Source organism: Rhinolophus hipposideros (genome assembly GCF_964194185.1).
Source record: "Rhinolophus hipposideros genome assembly, chromosome: 19".
Lineage (NCBI taxonomy): Eukaryota > Metazoa > Chordata > Mammalia > Chiroptera > Rhinolophidae > Rhinolophus > Rhinolophus hipposideros.
The window spans coordinates 24,214,159-24,236,893 of NC_138065.1; the positions used below are offsets into that span (position 1 = coordinate 24,214,159).

General features: G+C 37.2%; 2 protein-coding genes across 2 annotated transcripts in view; one reads left to right on the forward strand and one right to left on the reverse strand.

The window, feature by feature from the left end:
* LOC308487842 (TLC domain-containing protein 4-like) overlaps positions 1–1,356 on the reverse strand; it is a 95,210-nt gene extending 93,854 nt beyond the window's left edge. The window contains exon 1 of the mRNA XM_081026614.1: positions 1,215–1,356. The gene's annotated coding sequence lies outside the window, so the exon portion shown is untranslated. The remainder of the gene's footprint in view (positions 1–1,214) is intronic.
* The window catches only part of ALG14 (ALG14 UDP-N-acetylglucosaminyltransferase subunit), a 109,680-nt gene continuing 88,292 nt past the window's right edge, over positions 1,348–22,735 (forward strand). Inside the window, exons 1-2 of the mRNA XM_081026619.1 lie at positions 1,348–1,618; positions 4,687–4,838. Coding sequence (XP_080882745.1) covers positions 1,483–1,618; positions 4,687–4,838 — 288 coding nt within the window. The 5' untranslated portion in view covers positions 1,348–1,482. The remainder of the gene's footprint in view (positions 1,619–4,686; positions 4,839–22,735) is intronic.

Consider the following 22,735-nt stretch of genomic DNA (forward strand, 5'->3'; position numbering starts at 1 on the left):
TTCAAATCTACTGCCATCTACATGCACTGTCATCTTCCCAGTCTAAGGTTCTTGTCTGAGTGACTGTCCTACTCATACAAGATACCCTGCACCAAAACCCAGCACATAGCAAGTGCTCATTAAAAATATTGAGTAAATTAACAAGCACAATCCTACTGAATAGTGCAAAATAATTTAAACTTGTAAAATATTCATGAATAATAGCTATTTGCCATAGAAACGTTAGGAAATAGATTTAAGAAGATAATAAAAATCACTTTCCAGACCGACTTTACATATGATTGCTTATGGCTCAATACCATTATTCATTTTGTCAATTATTATTTTTCATGCTTTTCACATGGGGATATTATTTTTCATACCCCGATGCATCTGTTATCTGCATTGTCAGTGCAACTTAACTCCCAAAGAGAAATTTTAGTTGTTGCTCCTTCTTTCTCAGCCTTCCTTGCCTTTCCTGATTAATCTAGTACAGCTTCTGGACTTTTTTATTATCTATATGTTCCATCCCAGTCACAGCCAAGGACTCAGCTCACTTGATAGACATTTGTTCAGGAGTTCCCAACTTTGTTCCTGTCCTTGTCTATCACATAGCTCCTCCCTGCAGTCCTCGACTTCCTTGTCAACAGTCTGACCCTAGCCTTAATCCAAAATAACTCAACCCATAACTGCAAACAACGCCTGCTACTTTAATTCTCTGTATTTGCTGGCAGCCTCTAAATCTTGGTCACCCCCATTCATTACAGCTGCAAGCCAAGCCTGGTCAAACAGATTTTTCCTACAGATACAGGTAATTACAGTAGTGAGGTAATAGGGCAATGAGGGATGCAAGGGTGTCTTCTGGGGTCTGGAGCCTAGTAATTTTAATATGCCCGACATCTGTATTGCCTGTGTATGTCAGTTTACAAAGCCATCTCAGACACATTATCTCCACAGCAATCCAAACGCTATTATTTGTCTACACCCTTTGGTTGACAGGGTGAGAGCCCTGAATTCAATTTTTGGTACTAAGGTACCTTTTACAGGTAAACACTTTCAGTAAATGTGTGCATGTGCAATGGAAACATTTCCCTTAGCATTTAAAAAAAAAAAGAAAAAGAAAAAAAGCGATTAATGCCAGTATGCCAAGGGCCTTAGGTGGAATTCACAAAGTGGGCAGCGCTGGAACACCTATTAACGTGGAAGTTCTAAGATCTTTCGGGCGCACAACTGGCCTGAATTCATCACGGGCGTCAATCCAACTTCTCCAGTGTTTAACTTCCGGAATTTCAGCTTTCGCTGGGGGCGGTACCCGCGTAGAGTCCAAAGCCTTCAAGACCAGGACTTCCGCCTCTGACCCTGAACCCCGCCCAGCGCAAACAAGCCCCGTCCAGCAAGACGTTGGATATGCTGTGTGTGTCTCCTCAGCGCCCGTAGTTCTTGAACTTTAACCCCTCCTTTGGGCCGGTGCTGTGGGCTAGCACGCATGCGTTGTTCCTTTGAATGGCGAGCGCCCTTATTCTGGTAGCGACTGCAGGGGTGGTCGCAGTGCTCCTGGCACTGCGGCTATGGGTCGTGCTTCATTCCCGGGTAGTTGTGCCCCGGGAATCTCTCAGTCTCATGGCGGTAGTCGGATCCGGTAAGTATCGGGGCGGACACTGTTGAGCTGGGGTCGAGCACTACAAACCCCAGAGTACACCGCGACTCTGTTCCCTGGTTTTCTTAGCGCTCTGTGCATCAATTGCATGCTGAGATTTGTAGTTTCTTTGCGTTACCGGAATCTGCCGGCCCAGCCAGACAAAATGCTGATCTCCAGGTCAAGTCTTTAGTGACAAATAAGTAATTTGCACTTGTTTGTAATTAAGCTTCTCTTCAGCGTATATTTTTCTAACAAATTGTTAGTGAACAGAGAGGACGCAGAAGCCTTTTCATGCTAACATGCAATTTACCTGAATAAAAATTGCTATTTTGCATTATTAACCTAGGCATTTTGTATGTAGTTTAAGAATCATGAAAGCTACATGATAAATGAGGCAGGGTGAATTATTATTATTTGTAAATATACATGTACAAAATCCACAAGGATAAAAATTATCTGCTAAACATAGGACAACCCACACTTGAGGATATTGTGTCAGGGTGTGAACAGCAGGCTGGCCTATCAGGTAATACCAACTAAACAGAGTCCACCAGCTTTGTAGGCGCTAGTGAAAATTTTAAATGACAGTTCGGGCAGAGCTAGACATTATATGCTGTGTACATTTAGAAATGCCAGGAAATTGAATCCAGATAGAATAATATTTATAGTATGAGCAAATGTTCTAAACTTATATTCAAGTATAATTCATTACTTTATTCATTTAACATATTTTGAGCCGTAGGAGAGGCCGGGCACTAAGCTGAGCTCTGGACATAACAAAGCTGACTTAATTTTACTTGCCATGGACTGCTGACTATGTCCCAAGCAGTGTGACAGTTATGAGATACAGCAGTGAATGAAATGGAGAATATAGAAAAACTACCAAAACAAAATGGGTACTTGCCACAATGAGATAAGAAATAGATTGCGTACTATGAGGTAGGGAGAGGGAGTTTCATTTTAGACAGAATTGTCAGAGAAAGCCTCCCTGGGGCGATGACAGATATCCAACAGCAAGGAGGCCAGAGTGGCTGGAATATACTGAGTAATGGGGGGAAAGGTAGATGAGGTCCAAGAGGAAACAGATTATAAGAAGCCTTTTGTTCCATATGAGAAGGGAAGCCATTGGAGGTCAGTAATTAAGCAGAGGTCAGTAATTTGATCAGCTCTTTTTAATAGGTTTACATTTGATGCTGTGTTGAGAACAGACTAAAGTGGACACTTGAATAGACAAGTGGAGTTGGGACAAAAGACCAGGAAGCTATGGTCATAATCCAAGGGGAGTGATGTGGCTTGGAGCAGGGTGTGGTAGTAAAGGAGGTGGTGAGAAGTGATTTGATTTTGGATATATTTTAAGGTAGAACTGAGATTTCATTCCCAAAGAATAAATATTAATACAAATAAAATTCAAGACAAAGCCCATCATTTTAATGACTTTATTCATAGCAAGTTTAAATTTCAAGCAATGTATCCAGCGAGGGTTTCCATTCAAAATAAAATCTGTTAAAGCAGGTTTAATGATGTTTTAATTGCAGTGGAAGATACTGTCGATATTCATTGTTCCAGCTGTAAAAAGAAGTACATACTTGGCAAACCACCACACTTTTTCAAGGCTAAAGCAAAAATACTAAAATGAGTATAAATCAGATGTGTAATTACTTGCCCCAGATAAGAAGATGGGAGACAAGTTACAAAATTAAAGTATGATTCTAATTCCTGAAACTCACACTTTATGCTGATTTTATTTCTATGCCTAATTTTCTAGAATCTAGAGAGGAATACTTCCCTTTCTACTATAAGAAAATATATGCATTGGGAAAAATCACATGTTTACTTTGTTTGATTATCCTTCTATTTTCTCACTGTGTCACTATTGAAAATTTCTTTCAACCATAAGGGAACTGAGGAGGTGAGGGGCAGAGCTTCGTAGGTAGGGGGAACAGTGTGACCAAAGGCAAGGAGGAGATAACAAGTAAATGAAACTAAATATATGATAGACCTCATTGATAAAGAGTTTGATTATTTTGCTTCAGTGGCATATACAGAGGATGCCAAAAAAATGTATACACATTTTAAGAAAGGAAAAAAGCTGTATTAAAATTGTAATACTCAATATATACTGATAACAAAAAATGAATACAAATCGTGTATATATATTTTTGGCACCACCGGTAGTTAATGTGATAGGTAGATGTCTTTTTGGGTTTGTGTTCCTTGAAGGAAACCTCAATGAACACAGTTGTTGTTTTTTAATTCGTGGTTTTGCAATTAAAGTATTAAAATTTAGGAGATTGTATAATTTCAGAAATCGAACATATAGTTGTTTGGTGAAGCTGGTAAATGTTTGAGGGCTTGCGATGTGCTAACCTCCGTAAATGGAGCTAGGGTTACAATGGTAAAAGAGGTCTTCCTTAGGAAGACCTGAGCCCTGCAGGTAAGTGCTCACGCCTCCCTGACATTACTTCTCAACACAGAAACCTTCAGCGACTGTCTTCCCATTTTTTCAACCTACTTTCCTAACATTACTGCACCCTCGTCTTCACAGTAGTCCCACCATCCCTTGAACGTGCCTCTCAGATCTTGCCATCTCATGGCCTAATAATCCCACCTTTGCCCAATGGCCTTCCTACTCCTATCTATCCATTAGCTTCATTTTTAAGTCATCTCAGCCTTTACCAGGGATCTTCCCTATCCCTATGGCATTGGTTTTTCATAACCATTTGCTTCCCTCCACCACCCCGCTTTAAATTTACTTATTGTGTTGCATCACTCTTTATATGTCTGTATGTCCTGCCCCTCTCCCACCAAACTTCTTGATAACAGGAGCTGTCTTATACTTCTTTGTACCTTCCTTAGCACCTACTGCTAGTGCTGATTTTATTTTTATACATTTGTTATACTCTTTCCTATATAAAATAAAAGTAGTATTTATACAAAAGCATAGATTATTGTTTACAATTGTTCCTTCTGCCTTTTGAGAAATACACAAAACATAACAGTATAACATAATCAAATAGATATGTCCATTATGGGTTTCTTAATCTATGGCCTTCCAATATTTTTTCCAGGTGGGCACACCACTGAGATCCTGAGGCTGCTTGAGCATTTGTCCAGTGCTTACTCCCCTAGACATTACATCATTGCTGACACTGATGAAATGAGTGTCCAGAAAATAAGTTATTTTGAATTATATCGGGCTGATAGAGACCCCAGTACCATGGTAAGTGAAAATTTCTATTTCTAAAAAAGTTACAAGTTGTATATCAAATTTAACTGTATCTAGAAACAATCTCATGGCACTTCACCACTCAAGGAAGTCAAATGTTTATTGCTGACGAAATATATTTTCTTCACTACCAAAAGATAAGCATTTCTTTAAAATAAATCTTCACATAAAAATGGTTGCTTAATTTCTTATATTTTATTTTTTTAAATAGAGAAAATTATTTTTCAGTTAATTCCAACTGTGAAGATTGTTTTATTTATACTTACATACATAAAGCATCCAGTTCATGTGCTTTTTGGCTCTTTATTGATTTATTGCATTTTATAATTTGATTTATCTATAGCTACCTCTTATTCTTCAAATCGTATTTGTATCTGTCTTTAGAACTACCTCTCTATCCTCAGTTGCTGACTTCATTTTAGCATTTTAGTTAGAATTTGGGGTAAAAGAAAAAAAGTGAAACTTTTTTTTTTTTTTTTTTTTTAGTTTCAGGTGTACAAGACAAGGTAATATTTAGACGTTCATCATTTATATCCCTCACACTGTGAACCCTCCTCCCCCATCCATTATCCCTCCGACCTCACACCAAGCCATCACATTATATATATAAAATTATAGTTGGCATGAAACTTTCTTTATCGAGGAAGGAAACTAGAGCTGTTCTTGTATAGTCATTTCCACCCATCCCTCTCTCTCTGTCCCGCCATGGGGCTGCAACGGGTAGTTCAGTGACTTGACTCAGGCTGCTCAAAGTGTTTCTTGGGCATTTTGGACTTGGAGAACCAGAGAACGGAGGCAGTCTTTCTTCAGGGGCAAACTCTGTAAATGATAAAACTTGAGCACCTGGCAGTCATGTCTTCACCTAGTGTATAAAGACAGACTACAGATAGAGAAAAGGATGAAGTTAAGAATCAAATGAAGTTAAGAATCAAATGGGAAACCATTTGGTGAGTCTTATCTTCAGTGACTCCAGAGGCCAGCTGCATCTGCGTGGGTTCTGGCTTGGTGGTTCTTACCTGTCTTAGAAAACAGGATCCACTAACACAGCCGCTTCCACACCCCCCTCATTCCTCCTCCTGCTTCCCCCAACCTTTTAAAGCTTGTTTTAGTTGAGTCTTGTTCACTTGTAAACATGATCCCTAACTAAAACACTATTAAAATGTATTTTTGGAGAATCCATGTCAGACGGGATCGGAATCTGCTGCTATATTCAGTCATAGCAAAATGTATGGTATGTTTTCTCTGTGTGGAAGAAAAAAAAAACAAATGCTTCTTATCTGTGTTAGAAATGAGTACTATAATAGTTTCCTAGGGCTGCTATAACAAAGTACCACAAACTTTGTGGCTTAAGACAACCCAAATTTATTTCCTGACAGTTTTGAAAGCTAGAAGTCTGAAATCCAGGCATCAGCAGGGCCGTGCTCTCTCTGAAGGCTCCAGGGGAAAATTCTTCCTTGCCTCTTCCAGCTTCTGATGGTTGCTGGTAGTCCTTGGCCTTCCTTGGCATTCCAATCTCTGCCTTCATGGCCACAGGGCCATTTCTGTGTCTCTGTCTTCACACGCCCTTCTTGTAAGGACATCAGTCATTGGATTTTGGGCCCACCCTAATCCAATATGACCTCCGACTAACTTGATAACATCTACAAGACCCTCATTTCCAAATAAGGTCACATTCACAGGTTCCAGGTGGACATGAATTTTTGGAGGACACTATTCCTCCATGTGTGCCAGTAATTGATCCTTCCAATAATGTGTGAGACAGATAATAGTATCCTCATTTTACAAATGAGAAAATTGAGCCTCAGAGATGGAAATAATTGGTCATAGTCCCGCCAAATATGTGGCACGTACCTAAACATGTCTTCTCCAAAGCCTGTACTTTTTCTACACAGGCCACTCTGCCTCAATTCAAAAAACTAAGTGAGAAAAGAATGCTTTAGGAATTTATATCCAAGAGATCAGAAACTAAAAGTCATTTAACCTCTTATCTTAGAGTATATATGAGAATTGGTGGGAATTTTGGAGAAAATGATAGTGATTTTTCACATGAGAGATATATATATAGTATTATAATTTAGCGGTGGTATGGACTACTTACCAAAATATAAAGGTCAAATAATTACAAAATTCTTATTGCTTCCAGCATAATGAACATGCATCTTTGTTTTTGCCCAATTGTTAGTATGTGTTTTTTTCTTTCTGAAGTAGTATCCCGTTTGGAGGCTCCAGTTTTAATTCAGCATACATACTGACTATTTCCCCTAGGTCCATATGAATTGTTTATTTGCTGAATTATTTCATGGTTTAGTGAAACATTTAGAAGATTGTTATATACTGTGGATCAATGCCACTTTAGAACCCAGTAGTTGGGTTTGCTTCACTTTAATAAAAAAAGACAAAGATTTGGGGTTTTTTAAATGCCTTTTTTTTTTTTTAAATTATCAAAGTGGCACAGTGTACACCAAGCATCTCTCTTTTACTTCCTTCCTTCATCAGTTAATTTACTGGTGGGGCAGTGCAACCTCTGTTAGAGAAAAAACACTGTTCTGTACCTGAAAGGTTGTCTCATGACTCTGAAGCTGGAAGACTTTCTGCAGAGATACAGAGGAGAGCCATTGAGGGCGGTAGCGTGAATATGCCTGTTGTCCTTTCTGCTGGCAACACCTGTGTGCCACAGTTCAGAGAGAAGAGATGGTGAAGACTCCTTCCCACCATGCCTTGCTAAAGAGAGGAATCCACTTAGTCTTTCTGCACTACAGCTTAGGGAAGTTGTACCTGCAGGCCCCCTGGCCTGTATCTTCTTCCATGGAGCTAACAACACTAGGTAGAGGAGAGTCTTGCTGAAGAAATCAATACTAATCAATACATTTGCTAGCAGAGCACTCATCATCCAAAAATACAAATAACTGAGCTCTGTATTGTCTAGTACAGCAGCCACCAGTACTGGCCCAGCACCATTTATCAAATAAATAGTCCTTCTCCCATTGATCTGTAGTGCTACCACTATTACATCAAGTTTTTTCTTTGTTAGTTGGTTTGTCTATCCCTGCACTAATATCAAGCTCCCTTAGTCTTAGTCTTCAGAAGTCTCTTATTCTTCTTACGTTTTAATGTAAGTTGTTGAATTAACTTTGACAAGTTCACAAAAGAACCCTGTTATTATTTTTATTTGAATTAGATTGAATCAATACATCATTTTTTAGGAGAACTTGCACCTATATGATATCTTCCTATCCAGGAACATCATTTCTCTCTCTCCATTATTTAGATCTCCTTTAGTGTTTTTCAGTAAAATTTCTAGTTTTCTTACTAAGAATCTTGCATATCTTTTGTTGTTTTTATTTCTAGGTACCTTGTATTTTATCGTCATAAGTAATATATCTTTCAATGATATTTCCTGTATTATGATATATAGAGATACAATTGGTATTTGTATAGTGATTGTAGAAGAATTAATTAGATTGCTACACTCTAATTAATTCTGATAATTTGTATACTTTTGTGTTATCTATGAAGATAACCTCATCATCTTCAAATAGTAACAATTGTGATTTTCTTTCTAATCCTACACCTTTTATTTCTTTTGCTCATTTTGTTGTTAAAACTTCCAGAACGATAACAAGTAGAAGCAGTCGTCCTTGGATTCTATGATTTAAAAAATTTGCCAAGAGTTTTATTTTAAATCAGATCGGTTGTTAGTTTTTTGTCAAATGTGTTTTCTGCATCAGAGGTGGTCATATAGTTTTTCCAATTATATCTGTTTATGTGGGCAATTATATGGTACGAACTATTATTGAATTCCTGGAATAAACCCAGATTGTTCATAATGTGTTATATTTTAATACATTCCTGTATTTTTGTTTACAAACATATTGCTTAGGATTTCTTCATTGATGTTTATGAGTGAGATTGCCGTGTACTTTTTCTTCATTGATGTTTATGAGTGAGATTGCCATGTACTTTCTCTATTCTTTATTTTTGGTATTAAGCTTACTCTAATCTCATATGCGAGTAGAGTGTACACAGTTTTTTGTTCTTGGAAAGACTTTGTATAAGTATGGAATTAATTTTTAAGTTTTGTAGAACTTTTCTATAATACCACCTGGCCCTGATGTGTTCTTTTTGTTACGGTTTTAGGACACTTCAGACTTTTGGTTCCTTAGGTCAGTGTTGCTAAGATATTTTTCTAGGAGCATGTCTTTTTTTTTGGGGGGGGGATATTACACATATGTTGACATAGCTATTTTCATAATGTTCTCTTACCATTTCTGAAAACGGTGCTATAATGCATGCATAGTTCTATCTTTCTATTTTTACTTTTCGGTGTGTCATTGTGTTTTAGGTATGTTTTTTATATATGATTGCAGCACCATTTTTTTTATTAAACTTTATTGGGGTGACAAAGGTCAACAAAAGTACATAGGTTTCAAGTGTACAATTCTGTAATACATCATCTATATATTGCATTATGTGTTTACCACTCAGAGTCAATTCTCCTTCCATCACCATATATTTGACCCCCTTTATTCTTTTTTACCATTACCCCATCCCCCCCTTACCGTCAGGTTATCACTAAACTGTAGTCTGTGTGTATGAGTTTTTGTTTCTTTCTTTGTCTTGTTACTTTATTGCTTTCAGTTTTATATCCCACATATAAGTGCAGTCATAGGTTCTCGACTTTTTCTGTCTGACTTATTTCACTTAGCATAACAATCTCAAGATCCATCCATATTGTCACAAATGGCAGTATTTCGTCTTTTCTTATGGCCATGTAGTATTCCATTGTGTATATATACCACATCTTTTTTATCTAATCATCTATCGAAGGACACTTTGCTTGTTTCCATGTCTTGGCCACCATAAATAAAAGTGTAGTGAATATCGGAGTACATATATCTTTACCGATAAATGTTTTCAGATTTTTTGGATAGACACCCAGGAGGGAGATTGCTGGGTCATATGGTAATTCTGTTCTTAATTTTTTGAGGAACCTCCATACTTTTTTCCATAGAGGCCGTACCAGTTTACATTCCCATAGCATATGAGGGTTCCTTTTTCTCCACAGCTTCTCCAACACTTATTATTTGTCTTGTTGATGATAGCCATTATAACAGGTGTGAGGTGATATCTCATTGTGGTTTTGATTTGCATTTTCCTAATAGCTAGAGAAGTTGAACATTTTTTCATATCTCTGTTGGCCATTTGTATGTCTTCTTGGGAGAAGTTTCTGTTCATGTCCACTGCCCATATTTTAATTAGATTGTCTTTTTGTTGTTGAGTTGTATGAGTTCCTTATATATTTTGCGTATTAGCTCCTTATCGGAGGCGTTGTTTGCAAATACCTTCTCCCATTTGGGTGGCTGCCTCTTTTTTTGTCAGATGGATTCTTTTGCTGTGCAGAAGCTTTTTTGTTTGATATAATCCCATTCATTTATTTTAGCTTTTACTTCTCTTGCCTTTGAGATTAAATTCATAAAATCCTCCTTGAACCCAAGTCCTTAAGTTTAGTACCTGTGCTTTTTTCTGTGCAGTTTATTGTTTCAGGTCTTATGTGTAGGACTTTGATCCATTTTGAGTTAATTTTGGTACATGTTGACAGATAGCACTCTAGTTTCATTCTTTTGCACGTGGCTATCCAATTCTCCCAGCACCATTTATTGAAGAGGCTTTCTTTTCTCCATTGTGTGTTTTGGCTCCTTTGGTGAAAATTATCTGTCCATATTTATGTGAGTTTATTTCTGGGTTTTCAGTTCTATTCCATTAATCTGTATGTCTGATTTTCTGCCAATACAATGCTGTTTTGATTATTGTTGCCCGGTAGTACAAGCTGAAGTCAGGGAGTGTAAGACCTTCAGCCTTGTTCTTTTTTCTTCAGATTGCTTTTGCTATTCGGGGTCTTTTGTGATTCCATACAAATCTGATGGTTTTTTGTTCTACTTCTTTAAAAAATGCCATTGGGATTTTGATGGGGATTGCATTAAATCTGTGTATTGCTTTGGGTAATATGGCCATTTTAACTATGTTGAATCTTCTGATCCATGGACATGGATTATATTTCCATTTCTTTGTGTTTTCTTCAGTTCCTTTTAAAAACATCTTATAGTTTTCGATGTATAGGTCCTTCACATCCTTTGTTAAGTTTATTCCTAGGTATTTTATTCTTTTTGTTTAATTGCAAAAGGAATTGTGTGTTTTTTAATTACTTTTCCTGAGATTTCATTGTTAGTATATAGGAATGCAATGGATTTTTGTACATTGATTTTGTAGCCAGCAACTTTACTGTATTTGTTTATTCTTTCTAATAGCTTTTTGGTGGAGTATTTAGGATTTCCTATATGAAGAATCATGTCATCTGCAAAAAGTGATAATTTAACTTCTTCATTCCCAATTTGGATGCCTTTTATGTCTTATTTTGCCTGATTGCTCTGGCTAGGACTTCCAATACTGTGTTGAAAAGCAGAGGTGATAGGGGGCAACCATGTCTTGTTCCTGAACATAGAGCAAAAGGCTTCAGTTTTTCACCATTAATCATGATATTAGCTGAGGATTTGTCATATATGGCCTTTATTATGTTAAGGTATTTTCCTTCTATACCCATTTTATTGAGTGTTTTAATCATAATTGAATGTTGTATCTTGTTAAATGCTTTTACTGTATCTGTTGATATAATCATATGATTTTTATCATTTATTTTGTTTATGTGGTTATCATATTGATCAATTTCCATTTGTTGAACCATCCTTGTGCCTCTGTGATGAACAAACCCAACTTGATCATGATGTATAATCTTTTTAATGTATTGTTGTAGTCAATTTGCTAGAATTTTGTTTAGGATTTTTGCATCTGTGTTCATCAGATATATTGGTCCATTAATTTTCTTTCTTTGTGTTATTCCTACCAGGTTGTGGTATCAGGGTACTGTTTACCTTATAAAATGAGTTAGGAAGTATTAACCTCTTCTTCAATGTTTTGAAAGAGTTTAAGGAGGACAGCTGTTAGATTCTCTTTGAAGGTTTGGTAGAGTTCACTAGTGAAGCCATTGGTCCTGGACTTATTCTTTTGGAAAGGTTTTGGATGACTGGTTCAATTTCCTTACTGTTGATCAGTCTATTTAGATTTTCCAGTTCTTCATGATTCATCCTATGAAAGCTATGTGTTTCTGAGAACTTGTCCATTTAGTGTAGGTTATTAAATTTGGTGGCATATCATCCTTCGTTTTATTCTTGGCTTGTCCTTTGTGTTTCTGTGGTCCCATGGTAACTACTCTTTCATTTCTGATTTTGTTTATTTGTGTCTTTTCTCTTTTTATCTTAGTGAGTCTAGCCAAGGGTTTGTCAATTTTATTAATGTTTTCAAAGAATCAGCTATTTGTTGCATTAATTTTTTAATTTTTTTATTAGTTTCAGGTGCACAAAACAATGTAATAGTTAGACATTTATCATTTATATCCCTCACACTGTGACAACCCCCATCCCCCCATCCATTGTCCCTCTGACATCGCACACAGCCATTACATTTCCACTATCTACATTCCTAATGCTACATTCCACTTCTTGTAACTATATACATGCATAATATACAAACTTGTAGTTGACATTCATTATTGTTCAGCTTCAGCTTCAGGTGTACAGTGCAGTGATCAGGCATCTACATCTTCCCTGAGATGGTCTCCCTAACGAGACAAGTGTCCATCAGATACCTTACAAAATCTTTACAACATTATTGATTGCATTCCCAAATTGACTTTCGTAACCCTGTGGCAATCTTGTGGTTACTGACTGTGCTTTCTAATCCCCTTACCATCCTCATTATCCCCACTGCCCTCCCATCTAGCAACCCTCAGTTTTTCCTCTATGTCTCTGAAACTGTTTCTGATTAGTTCATTCATTTATTCTTTTCTTTAGATTCTACATATAAGTGAGATCATACGGTATTTGTCTTTCTCTGTCTGACTTATTTCATTTAACATAATGTTCTCTAGGTCCATCCATGTTGTTGCAAATGGTAAGATTTCTTTATTCTTTATGGCTGCATAATACTCTGTTGTATAAATGTACCACAATTTCTTAATTCAGTCGTCTACCGATGGGCGTTTCAGTTGTTTCCATGTCTTGGCAATTGTGTATAGTGCTGCAATAAACATAGGGGTGCATAAACTTTTTTGAGTTAGAGTTTTGTATTTCTCCAGATAGATACCTAGGAGTGGAATTGCTGGATCATAAGGTAGTTCCATTTTCAACTTTTTGAGATACCTCCATACTGTTTTCCATAGAGGCTGCACCATTCTGCAATCCCACCAACAGTGCACAAGGGTTCCCTTTTTTCCACATCCTCATCAGCACTTGTTGTTTGTTGATTTATTGATGATAGCCATTTTGACTGGGATGAGGTGGTATCTCATTGTGGTTTTTATTTTCATTTCTCTGATGGTTAGTGAGGTTGAACATTTTTTCATATGTCTGTTTGCCGTCTGTATGTCCTTTTTAGAAAAATGTCTCTTCATGTCCTCTGCCCATTTTTTAATTGGAGTGTTTGTTTTTTTGGAGTTGAATGAGGTTTTTAGAAATTTGGGATATTAACCCCTTATCGCATATATCATTGGCAAATATCTTTTCCCATTCAGTAGGATCCTTTTTTGTTTTATTGATGGTTTCCTTTGCTGTGAAAAAACTTTTTAGTTTGATGTAATCTCACATGTTTATTTTTTCTCTTACTTCCCTTGCCCGAGGGGATATATCAGTAAATATCTTACTCCGGGTAATGTCTGTAAAGTTTCTTCATATATTTTCTTCTAGGAAATTTTTTTTTTAATTAATTTTATTGGGGTGACAATTGTTAGTAAATTTACATAGATTTCAGGTGTACAATTCTGTATTACATCGTCTATAAATCCCATTGTGTGTTCACCACCCAGAGTCAGTTCTCCTTCCATCACCATATATTTGATCCCCTTTACCCTCATCACCCACCCCCCACCCCCTTACCCTCTGGTAACCACTAAATTATTGTCTGTGTCTATGAGTTTTTGTTTCTCATTTGTCTTGTTCTTTTTGGTTTATATACCACATATCAGTGAAATCATAGGGTTCTCTGCTTTTTCTGTCTGACTTGTTTCACTTAGCATTATTTTCTCGAGATCCATCCATGTTGTCACAAATGTTCCTATATCATCTTTCCTTAACGCCGAATAGTATTCCATTGTGTATATGTACCACAACTTCTTTATCCATTCATCTATCGAAGGACATTTTGGTTGTTTCCATGTCTTGGCCACCGTAAACAAAGCTGCAATGAACATTGGCGTACACGTGTCTCTATAGAGAAATGCTTTTATATTTCTGGGGTAGATACCCAGGAGAGCGATTGCTGGGTCATATGGTAATTCTATTCGTAATTTCTTGAGGAACCTCCACACTGCCTTCCATAGCGGCTGCACCAGTCTGCATTCCCACCAACAGTGTATGAGAGTTCCTTTTTCTCCACAGCCTCTCCAACACTTGTTACTATTTGTTTTGTTGATGAAAGCCATTCTGACTGGGGTGAGGTGATATCTCATTGTGGTTTTCATTTGCATTTCTCTGATGATTAGCGATGTTGAGCATTTTTTCATATGTCTATTTGCCATTTGTATATCCTCTTTGGAGAAATGTCTCTTCAGGTCCTCTGTCCATTTTTCAATTGGGTTGTTTGTTTTTTTGTTGTTGAGTTTCATGAGTTCCTTGTATATTTTGGATATTAGCCCCTTATCAGAGGAACTGTTTGCGAAAATCTTCTCCCATTCAGTTGGTTGCCTCATTATTTTGTCAATAGTTTCTTTTGCTGTGCAGAAGCTTTTCAGTTTCATATCCCATTTGTTTATTTTAGTTTTTACTTCCATTGCCTTTGGAGTCAAATTCATAACATGCTCTTTGAACCCAAGGTCCATAAGTTTAGTACCTATGTTTTCTTTAATGCAGTTTATTGTGTCAGGTCTTATGCTTAAGTCTTTGATCCATTTTGAATTAATTTTGGTACATGGTGACAGATAGCAGTCCAGTTTCATTCTTTTGCACGTAGCTATCCAATTCTGCCAGCACCATTTATTGAAGAGGCTGTCTTTCCTCCATCGTATGTTTTTAGCTTCTTTGTCAAAAATTATCTGTCCATATTTATGTGGTTTTATTTCTGGGTTCTCAATTCTATTCCATTGGTCTATGTGTCTGTTTTTCCGCCAATACCAAGCTGTTTTGATTATTGTAGCCCTGTAGTACAAGGAAAAATCAGGGAGTGTGATACCTCCAGTATTGTTCTTTTTTTTTAATATTGCTTTGGCTATTCGGGGTCTTTTGTGGTTCCAAACAAATCTGATGATTTTTTGTTCTATTTCTTTAAAAAATGCCATTGGGATTTTAATGGGGATTGCATTAAATCTGTATATGGCTTTGGGTAATATGGCCATTTTAACTATGTTGATTCTTCCAATCCATGAGCACGGAATGTCTTTCCATTTCTTTGTGTCTTCTTCAATTTCTTTCAAAAATGTCTTATAGTTTTCAGCATATAAATCCTTCACATCCTTGGTTAAGTTTATTCCTAGGTATTTTATTCTTTTTGCTGCAATTGCAAAAGGAATTGTTTTTTCTATCTCTTTTTCTGAGATTTCATTGTTGGTATATAGGAAAGCAATGGACTTTTGTACGTTGATTTTGTAGCCAGCAACTTTATTGTATTCATTGATTGTTTCTAATAGCTTTTTGGTGGAGTCTTTAGGGTTTTCTATGTATAGCATCATGTCATCTGCAAAAAGTGACAATTTAACTTCTTCATTCCCAATTTGGATGCCTTTTATTTCTTTCTCTTGCCTGATAGCTCTGGCGAGGACTTCCAACACTATGTTGAAAAGCAGAGGTGATAGGGGACAACCTTGTCGTGTTCCTGAACGTAGAGCAAAGGGCTTCAGCTTTTCACCATTAATTATGAGGTTAGCTGAGGGCTTGTCGTATATGGCCTTTATTATGTTGAGGTATTTTCCTTCTATACCAATTTTAGTAAGTGTTTTAATCATAAATGGATGTTGTATCTTATCAAATGCTTTTTCTGCATCAATTGATAGAATCATATGATTTTTGTCCTTTATTTTGTTTATGTGATGTATCACATTGATGGATTTGCGAATGTTGAACCATCCTTGTGCCCCGGGGATGAACCCCACTTGGTCGTGATGAATAATCTTTTTAATGCATTGTTGTATTCGATTTGCTAGAATTTTGTTTAGGATTTTAGCATCTGTATTCATCAGAGATATAGGTCTGTAGTTTTCTTTTTTTGTGTTGTCCTTACCAGGTTTTGGTATCAGGGTAATGTTGGCCTCATAAAATGAGTTAGGGAGTACTGACTCTTCTTCAATTTTTTGGAAGAGTTTGAGCAGGATTGGTATTAGATCCTCTTTGAAGGTTTGGTAGAATTCACTGGTGAAGCCATCTGGTCCAGGACTTTTGATTTTGGGAAGGTTTTTGATGACTGATTCAATTTCCTTACTGGTGATCGGCCTGTTAAGATTTTCCAATTCTTCACGATTCAGCCTTGGAAGGCTATATGTTTCTAAGAACTTGTCCATTTCTTCTAAGTTATTAAATTTGGTGGCATATAGTCCTTCATAGTATTCTTGGATAATCCTTTGTATTTCTGTGGTGTCCGTGATAACTTCCCCTTTTTCATTTCTGATTTTGTTAATTAGTGTCTTCTCTCTTTTTATCTTAGTGAGTCTAGCCAAGGGTTTGTCGATTTTGTTAATCTTTTCAAAGAACCATCTTTTTGTCACATTAATTTTTTCTATTGTCTTTTTGTTCTCTATTTCATTTAGTTCTGCTCTGGTTTTTGTTATTTCCTTTCTTCTGCTGACCTTGGGTTTCGCTTGTTCTTCTTTTTCTAGTTTTTTAAGGTGTAACATGAGGTTATTTATTTGGGATTTTTCTTGTTTCTTGAGATAGGCCTGTAATGATATAAATTTCCCTCTTAATACTGCTTTCGCGGCATCCCAAAAATTTTGTTAGGATGTATTTTCATTGTCATTTGTTTCTATGTATCTTTTGAGCTCTCCTCTAATTTCTTCTTTGACCCAGTCGTTCTTTAAAAGTATGTTGTTTAATCTCCGTGTATTTGTGTTTTTTCCTGCTTTCTTTTTGCAGTTGATATCCAATTTCAAAGCTTTGTGATCAGAGAATATGCTTGGTATGATTTCAATCTTCTTAAATTTGCTGAGGCTGATTTTGTGTCCCAATATATGGTCTATCCTTGAGAATGTTCCATGTACACTAGAAAAGAATGTATAGTCTGATGTTTTAGGATGAAGTGCTCTATATATGTCAATTATGTCCAAGTCATCTAATGTGTCATTTAGGGCTGCGATTTCGTTATTTATCTTCTGTTTGGATGATCTATCCATAGCTGTCAATGATGTATTTAAGTCCCCTAATATAATTGTGTTTTGGTCAATTTCTCCTTTTAGTTCTGTTAGTAGTTGCTTGGTATATTTCGGTGCTCCCTGATTGGGGGCATAAATATTGATGACTGTTATGTCTTCTTGTTGTATAGTCCCCTTTACCATTATGAAATGTCCATCTTTGTCTCTTGTTATCTTTTTCACCCTGAAGTCTGTTTCATCGGAAATCATTATGGCTACACCTGATTTTTTCTGGGTACCATTTGCTTGAAGTGTCAATTTCCACCCTTTCACTTTGAGTCTATGCTTGTCCTTGTAGCTGAGATGTGTCTCTTGTAGGCAGCATATGGTTGGGTTTAGTTTTTTGATCCAATCTGCTACTCTGTGTCTTTTTATTGGTGAGTTCAGTCCATTTACATTTAGGGTGATTATTGATATGTGAGGATTTCCTGTCATTCTGTCTTTAGTTTTCTGGTAAGGCTGTGTCTCCATTGTTTCTTTGCCTTTTTGTTGTTGTCTGTTATTTCTGTGTGGTAGTATTCTATGATGTTTCCCTCTGTTTCTTCTGTTATTACAGTATATATTTCAGATTTGGATGTTTTTTGAGTGGTTACCCTTGAGTTTATGTAAAAGAAAGTTTGATATTTAGAGTATTCCAGTTTCTTCAGTCCGCTTACTTTCTCTATTCCCATATTCCAGTTCAGGCCTTTACGCTCCCCCTTTTTATGTTTCGGTTGCCACAAGTTGTCCCTGTTGATGGTGGTCTAATAGCCTCCTTTAGTATTTCTTGTAGTGCAGGTCGTGTATTAGAAAATTCCCTCAGCTTCTGGATGTCTGGAAAGATCTTTATTCCTCCTTCATATCTAAAGGAGATCTTTGCTGGATATATTATTCTTGGCTCATGATTTCTCTCTTTCAATAGTTTGAATATTTGGTTCCATTCCCTCCTAGCTTGTAGAGTTTCTGCTGAAAAATCTGATGATAGTCTAATGGGCTTTCCTTTGTAAGTTACCGTCTTCTTTTCCCTGGCTGCCTTGAGGATTCTTTCTTTATCATTGATTTTAGACAGCTTCAATACAATGTGCCTTGGTGAAGGCCTGTTGGGATTGAGGTAATTAGGTGTTCTATTTGCTTCTTGGATTCGAGGATCCAGTTCTGTCCACAAGTTTGGGAAGTTCTCATCGACGATTTGTTTGAATATATTCTCTGTTCCCTTCCCTCTTTCTTCTCCTTCTGGTATGCCCATTATTCTTATATTGCTCTTTCTGATGGAGTCAGAAAGTTCTTGTAGAGTTCTTTCATTTCTTTTAAGTCTCAAGTCTCTTTCTTCTTCCCTCTGTGTAAATTCCAGGTTCCTATCTTCGATGTCACTGATTCTTTCCTCCATCTGGTCAACTCTACTACCTAAGCTGGATATTTTATTGTTAATTTCTTCTATTGAGTTCTTAATCTCCAGAAATTCTATTTGGTTCTTTTTCAAGATTTCAATCTCTTTTGTAAAATGCTCATGGTGTTCTTTGATTGTGTTTCTGAGTTCATTAAACTGCCTTTCTGTGTTTTCTTGCATCTCGTTCAGTTTTTGCAGAATTGCGATCTTGAATTCTCTGTCATTTAAATCACAAAGGTCCATATCTCTAAGTTCCTTTTCTGGAGACTTTTCACTTTCTTTCTGAGCTATCTTGTTGCCTTGGTTATTCATGGCAATCACTGATTTACTATTTCTCTTCCTAGACATCTATAGGAGTGTCTTCTGCAACAGGTTGATAGGTATGCGAAGAGCTTTTGGAGTTCCAAAGCTCTTTCTGCACCAGATTCAGAGCCCGTTTGTTTCAGCAGTTCTGTTTACTCCTGCAGGGATCCGCCCAGATGGGTGGGGCTAGGGGCGGGGTGAGTTGTGAGAGGTGGCCAGAGCAATGGCGGCGACCACCACCACAGCCAGTCCTGCTTCCACAGCTCCCTCCCCTTTGCCGGAACTAGTTGAGCTGCGAATCTGTGTCTGCGGTCCACAGTTCTCGGAGCAGCAAATATTCTGTCCTTTGATCCGACACTGCTACTTTATCGCTTCTAGCACCGGGCAGGTGGGGGCGGGGCGAGCTGTGGGAGGGTAGGGAGGGGGTGGCTAGTCTCTGTGCCTAAGGCTTCCGTTCTCCGCTCGGCAGTGAGGGCTTAAACCACTGATTTCAGCCCTCTTCCCTCAGTCTTTGCTCCGAGGTCTGCCGTGAGCGAGCGTTGGGTTCAGCGGTTTTGTATGCTGCCCCCTCAGCCCTGTGGGCCGTAAGCGGAGCCCTAGCAGTCCGAGTCCTTCCCTCTCCCACAGAGGCGGTAGTTCCGGGAGCAGCGGGCTCCAAGCACTGAGCTAGGTCTGTGTCCTGCGCCCGCGCGGCTCCGTCTCCGCACTTCTCCTCTCCCTCCTCCCCCGCTCGCGCGATTCACCCACCTGGAGGTGAATTCAGTAGTCGGCCTCTTCGTCTTGCCTGTCTGCTGTGCAAGGAGTCCTTTGTGGAGTTATTGTTGTCCGATTCGTTGTAAATTCCAGGGGAGCGTTACAGAGGCTCACCTCACGCCGCCATTTTTTTTTCCATCTCTCTTCCAGGAATTTTAAGGTTTCAGATCTTACATTTAAGTCTTTATGACATTTTGAATTTATTCTTTTATATGGTGTAAGGAGGTGGTCCAGCTTCATTTTTTTTGCATGTGTCTGTCCAGGTTTCCCAGCACCATTTATTGAATAGACTGTCTTTACCCCACCGTACATTCTTGCTTCCATTGTAGTAGATTAAATGACCATATAGGCATGGATTTATTTCTGGGCTCTCTATTCTGTTCCATTGATCTATGTGTCTGGTTTTATGCCAGTACCATGCTGTTTTGATTACTGTCGTCTTGTAGTATAATTTGATGTCAGGTGTCGTGATACCTCCCACTTTGTTCTTATTTCTCAAGATTGCTGGGGCTATCCAGGGTCTTTTATGCTTCCATACAAATTTTAGGATTATATGTTCTATTTCTGTGAAAAATGTCCTTGGTAGTTTGATAGGGATTGCGTTGATTATGTATGTTGCCTTAAGCAGTGTGAACATTTTAACTGTATTAATTCTTCCTATCCATGAACATGGTATGTGTTTCCTTCTATTTGTATCTTCTTTACTTTCTTTCTTCAGTGTCTTATACTTTTCTGAGTACAGATCTTTTACTTGTTGGTTAAATTTATTACCAGGTATTTTATAGTCTTTCAAGTTATTGTAAATTACTTGATTGTTTTCTTTTTTTTTTAATTAATTTTATTGGGGTGACAATTGTTAGTAAATTTACATAGATTTCAGGTGTACAATTGATTGTTTTCTTAATTTCTCCTTCTGATATTTTATTATTAGTATATACAAATGCAACTCATTTCTGAATATTAATTTTGTATCCTGCTACTTTACTAAATTCATCTATCAGATTTAATAGTTTCTTGGTGGAGTCTTTAGGGTTCTCTATATATAGTATCATGTCATCTGCATATAATGACAATATTACTTCCTCGTTACCAATTTGGATGCCTTTTATTTCTTTTTCTTGTCTGATTGCTGTGGCTAGAACTTCCAGCACTATGTTGAATAGAAGTGGAGAAAGTGGGCAACCTTGCCTTGTTCCTTATCTTAAGGGGAATGGTTTTAGCTTTTCCCCATTGAGTATGATGTTAGCTGTGAGTTTATCATATATAGCCTTTATTATGTTGAGGTATGATTCTTCTATTCCCACTTTCTTAAGAGTTTTTATCATAAATGGCTGCTGGATTTTGTCAAATGCTTTTTCTGCATCTATTGATATGATCATATGATTTTTATTTTTCATTTTGTTAATGTGGTGTATCACATTAAATGATTTGCGGATGTTGAACCGCCTTGCATACCAGGAATGAATCCCACTTGATCATGGTGTATGAGCTTTTTAATGTATTGCTGAATTCTGTTCACTAATATTTTGTTGAGGATTTTTGCATCTATGTTCATTAGGGTTATTGGTCTGTCTTTTTTTTTTTTTTTTTTGTAGTGTCTTTGTCTGATTTGGGGACAGGGTGATAGTGGCCTCATAAAAAGTGTTTGAGAGTCTTCCATCCTTCTGGATTTTTTGGAAGAGCTTGAGGAGAATAGGTGATAATTCTTTTTTGAATGTTTTGTGAAATTCACCTGTAAAGGCATCTGGTCCAGGGCTTTTTTTAGTTGGGAGCTTGTTGATTACTGATTCAATTTCCCTGGTGGAAATCAGTCTATTCAGGTTTTCCATTTCTTCTTGAGTTAGCCTTGGAAGATTGTATGCTTCTAGAAAATTGTCCATTTCTTCCAGATTGTTGGTATATAGATTTGTTGGTATATAGTTGCTTATAGTAATTTCTTTAAATTTTTTGTATATCTTTGGTGTCTGTTATCTCTTTCATTTCTGATTTTATTAATTTGAGTCCTTTTTTTTGTGATGAGTCTGGCTAAAGGTTTGTCAATTTTGTTTATCTTCTCTAAAAACCAACTCTTGGATTCGTTGATCTTTTGTATTGTTTTCCTGGTTTCTATTTCATTTATTTCCGCTCTGATCTTTATTATCTCCTTCCTTGCACTCCCTTGGGCTTATTTTGCTGTTCTTTTCCCAGATCCCTTAAGTGTGAAGGTAAACTGTTGATTCTTGTTTCTTTAGGTAGGTCTGCAATGCTATGAATTTCCTTCTTAGGACTGCTTTTGCTGCATCCCATAGATTTTGGGTCGTGTTTTCGTTTTCCTTTGTCTCGAGATATCGTTTGATTCCTTTGTTGATCTCATGGTTGACCCATTCATTATTTAGTAACATGTTATTCAGCCTCCATGAAATTGGTGTGTCTTCCAGTTTTTTTCCTTTAGGTCATTTCTAATTTCATGGCACTGTGGTCAGAGAAGACAATTGGTATGATTTCAATTTTCTCAAATTTATCAAGACTTGTTTTGTGGCCTAACATGTGGTCTGTCTTGGAAAATGTTCCATGTGCACTTGAGAAGAACGTGTGTCCTGCAGCTTTGGGGTGAAATGCTCTGAAAATATCAATTAAATCCAAGTGGTCCAATGTGTCATTTAAGGCCGTTGTTTCCATATTGATTTTCTGTCTGGAAGACCTGTCCCTTGTTGTCAGAGGTGTGTTGAAGTCCCCTACTATGATAGTGTTACTGTTTATCTCTGTCTTTATGTCAGTCAATATCTGTTTTATATATTTAGGTGCTCCTATGTTGGGTGCATAGATTTTTACTAGGGTTATGACGTCTTGTCAGATCGATCCCTTTATTATTATATAGTGCCCATCTTTGTCTTTTAATATATTCTTCATTTTAAAGTCTATTTTGTAAGATATAAGTATTGCAACTCCAGATTTTTTCTCATTTCCATTCACGTGAAATATCTTACTCCAACCCTTCACTTTCAGTCTGTGTGTGTCTTTTGATCTGAGGTGAGTCTCTTGTATACA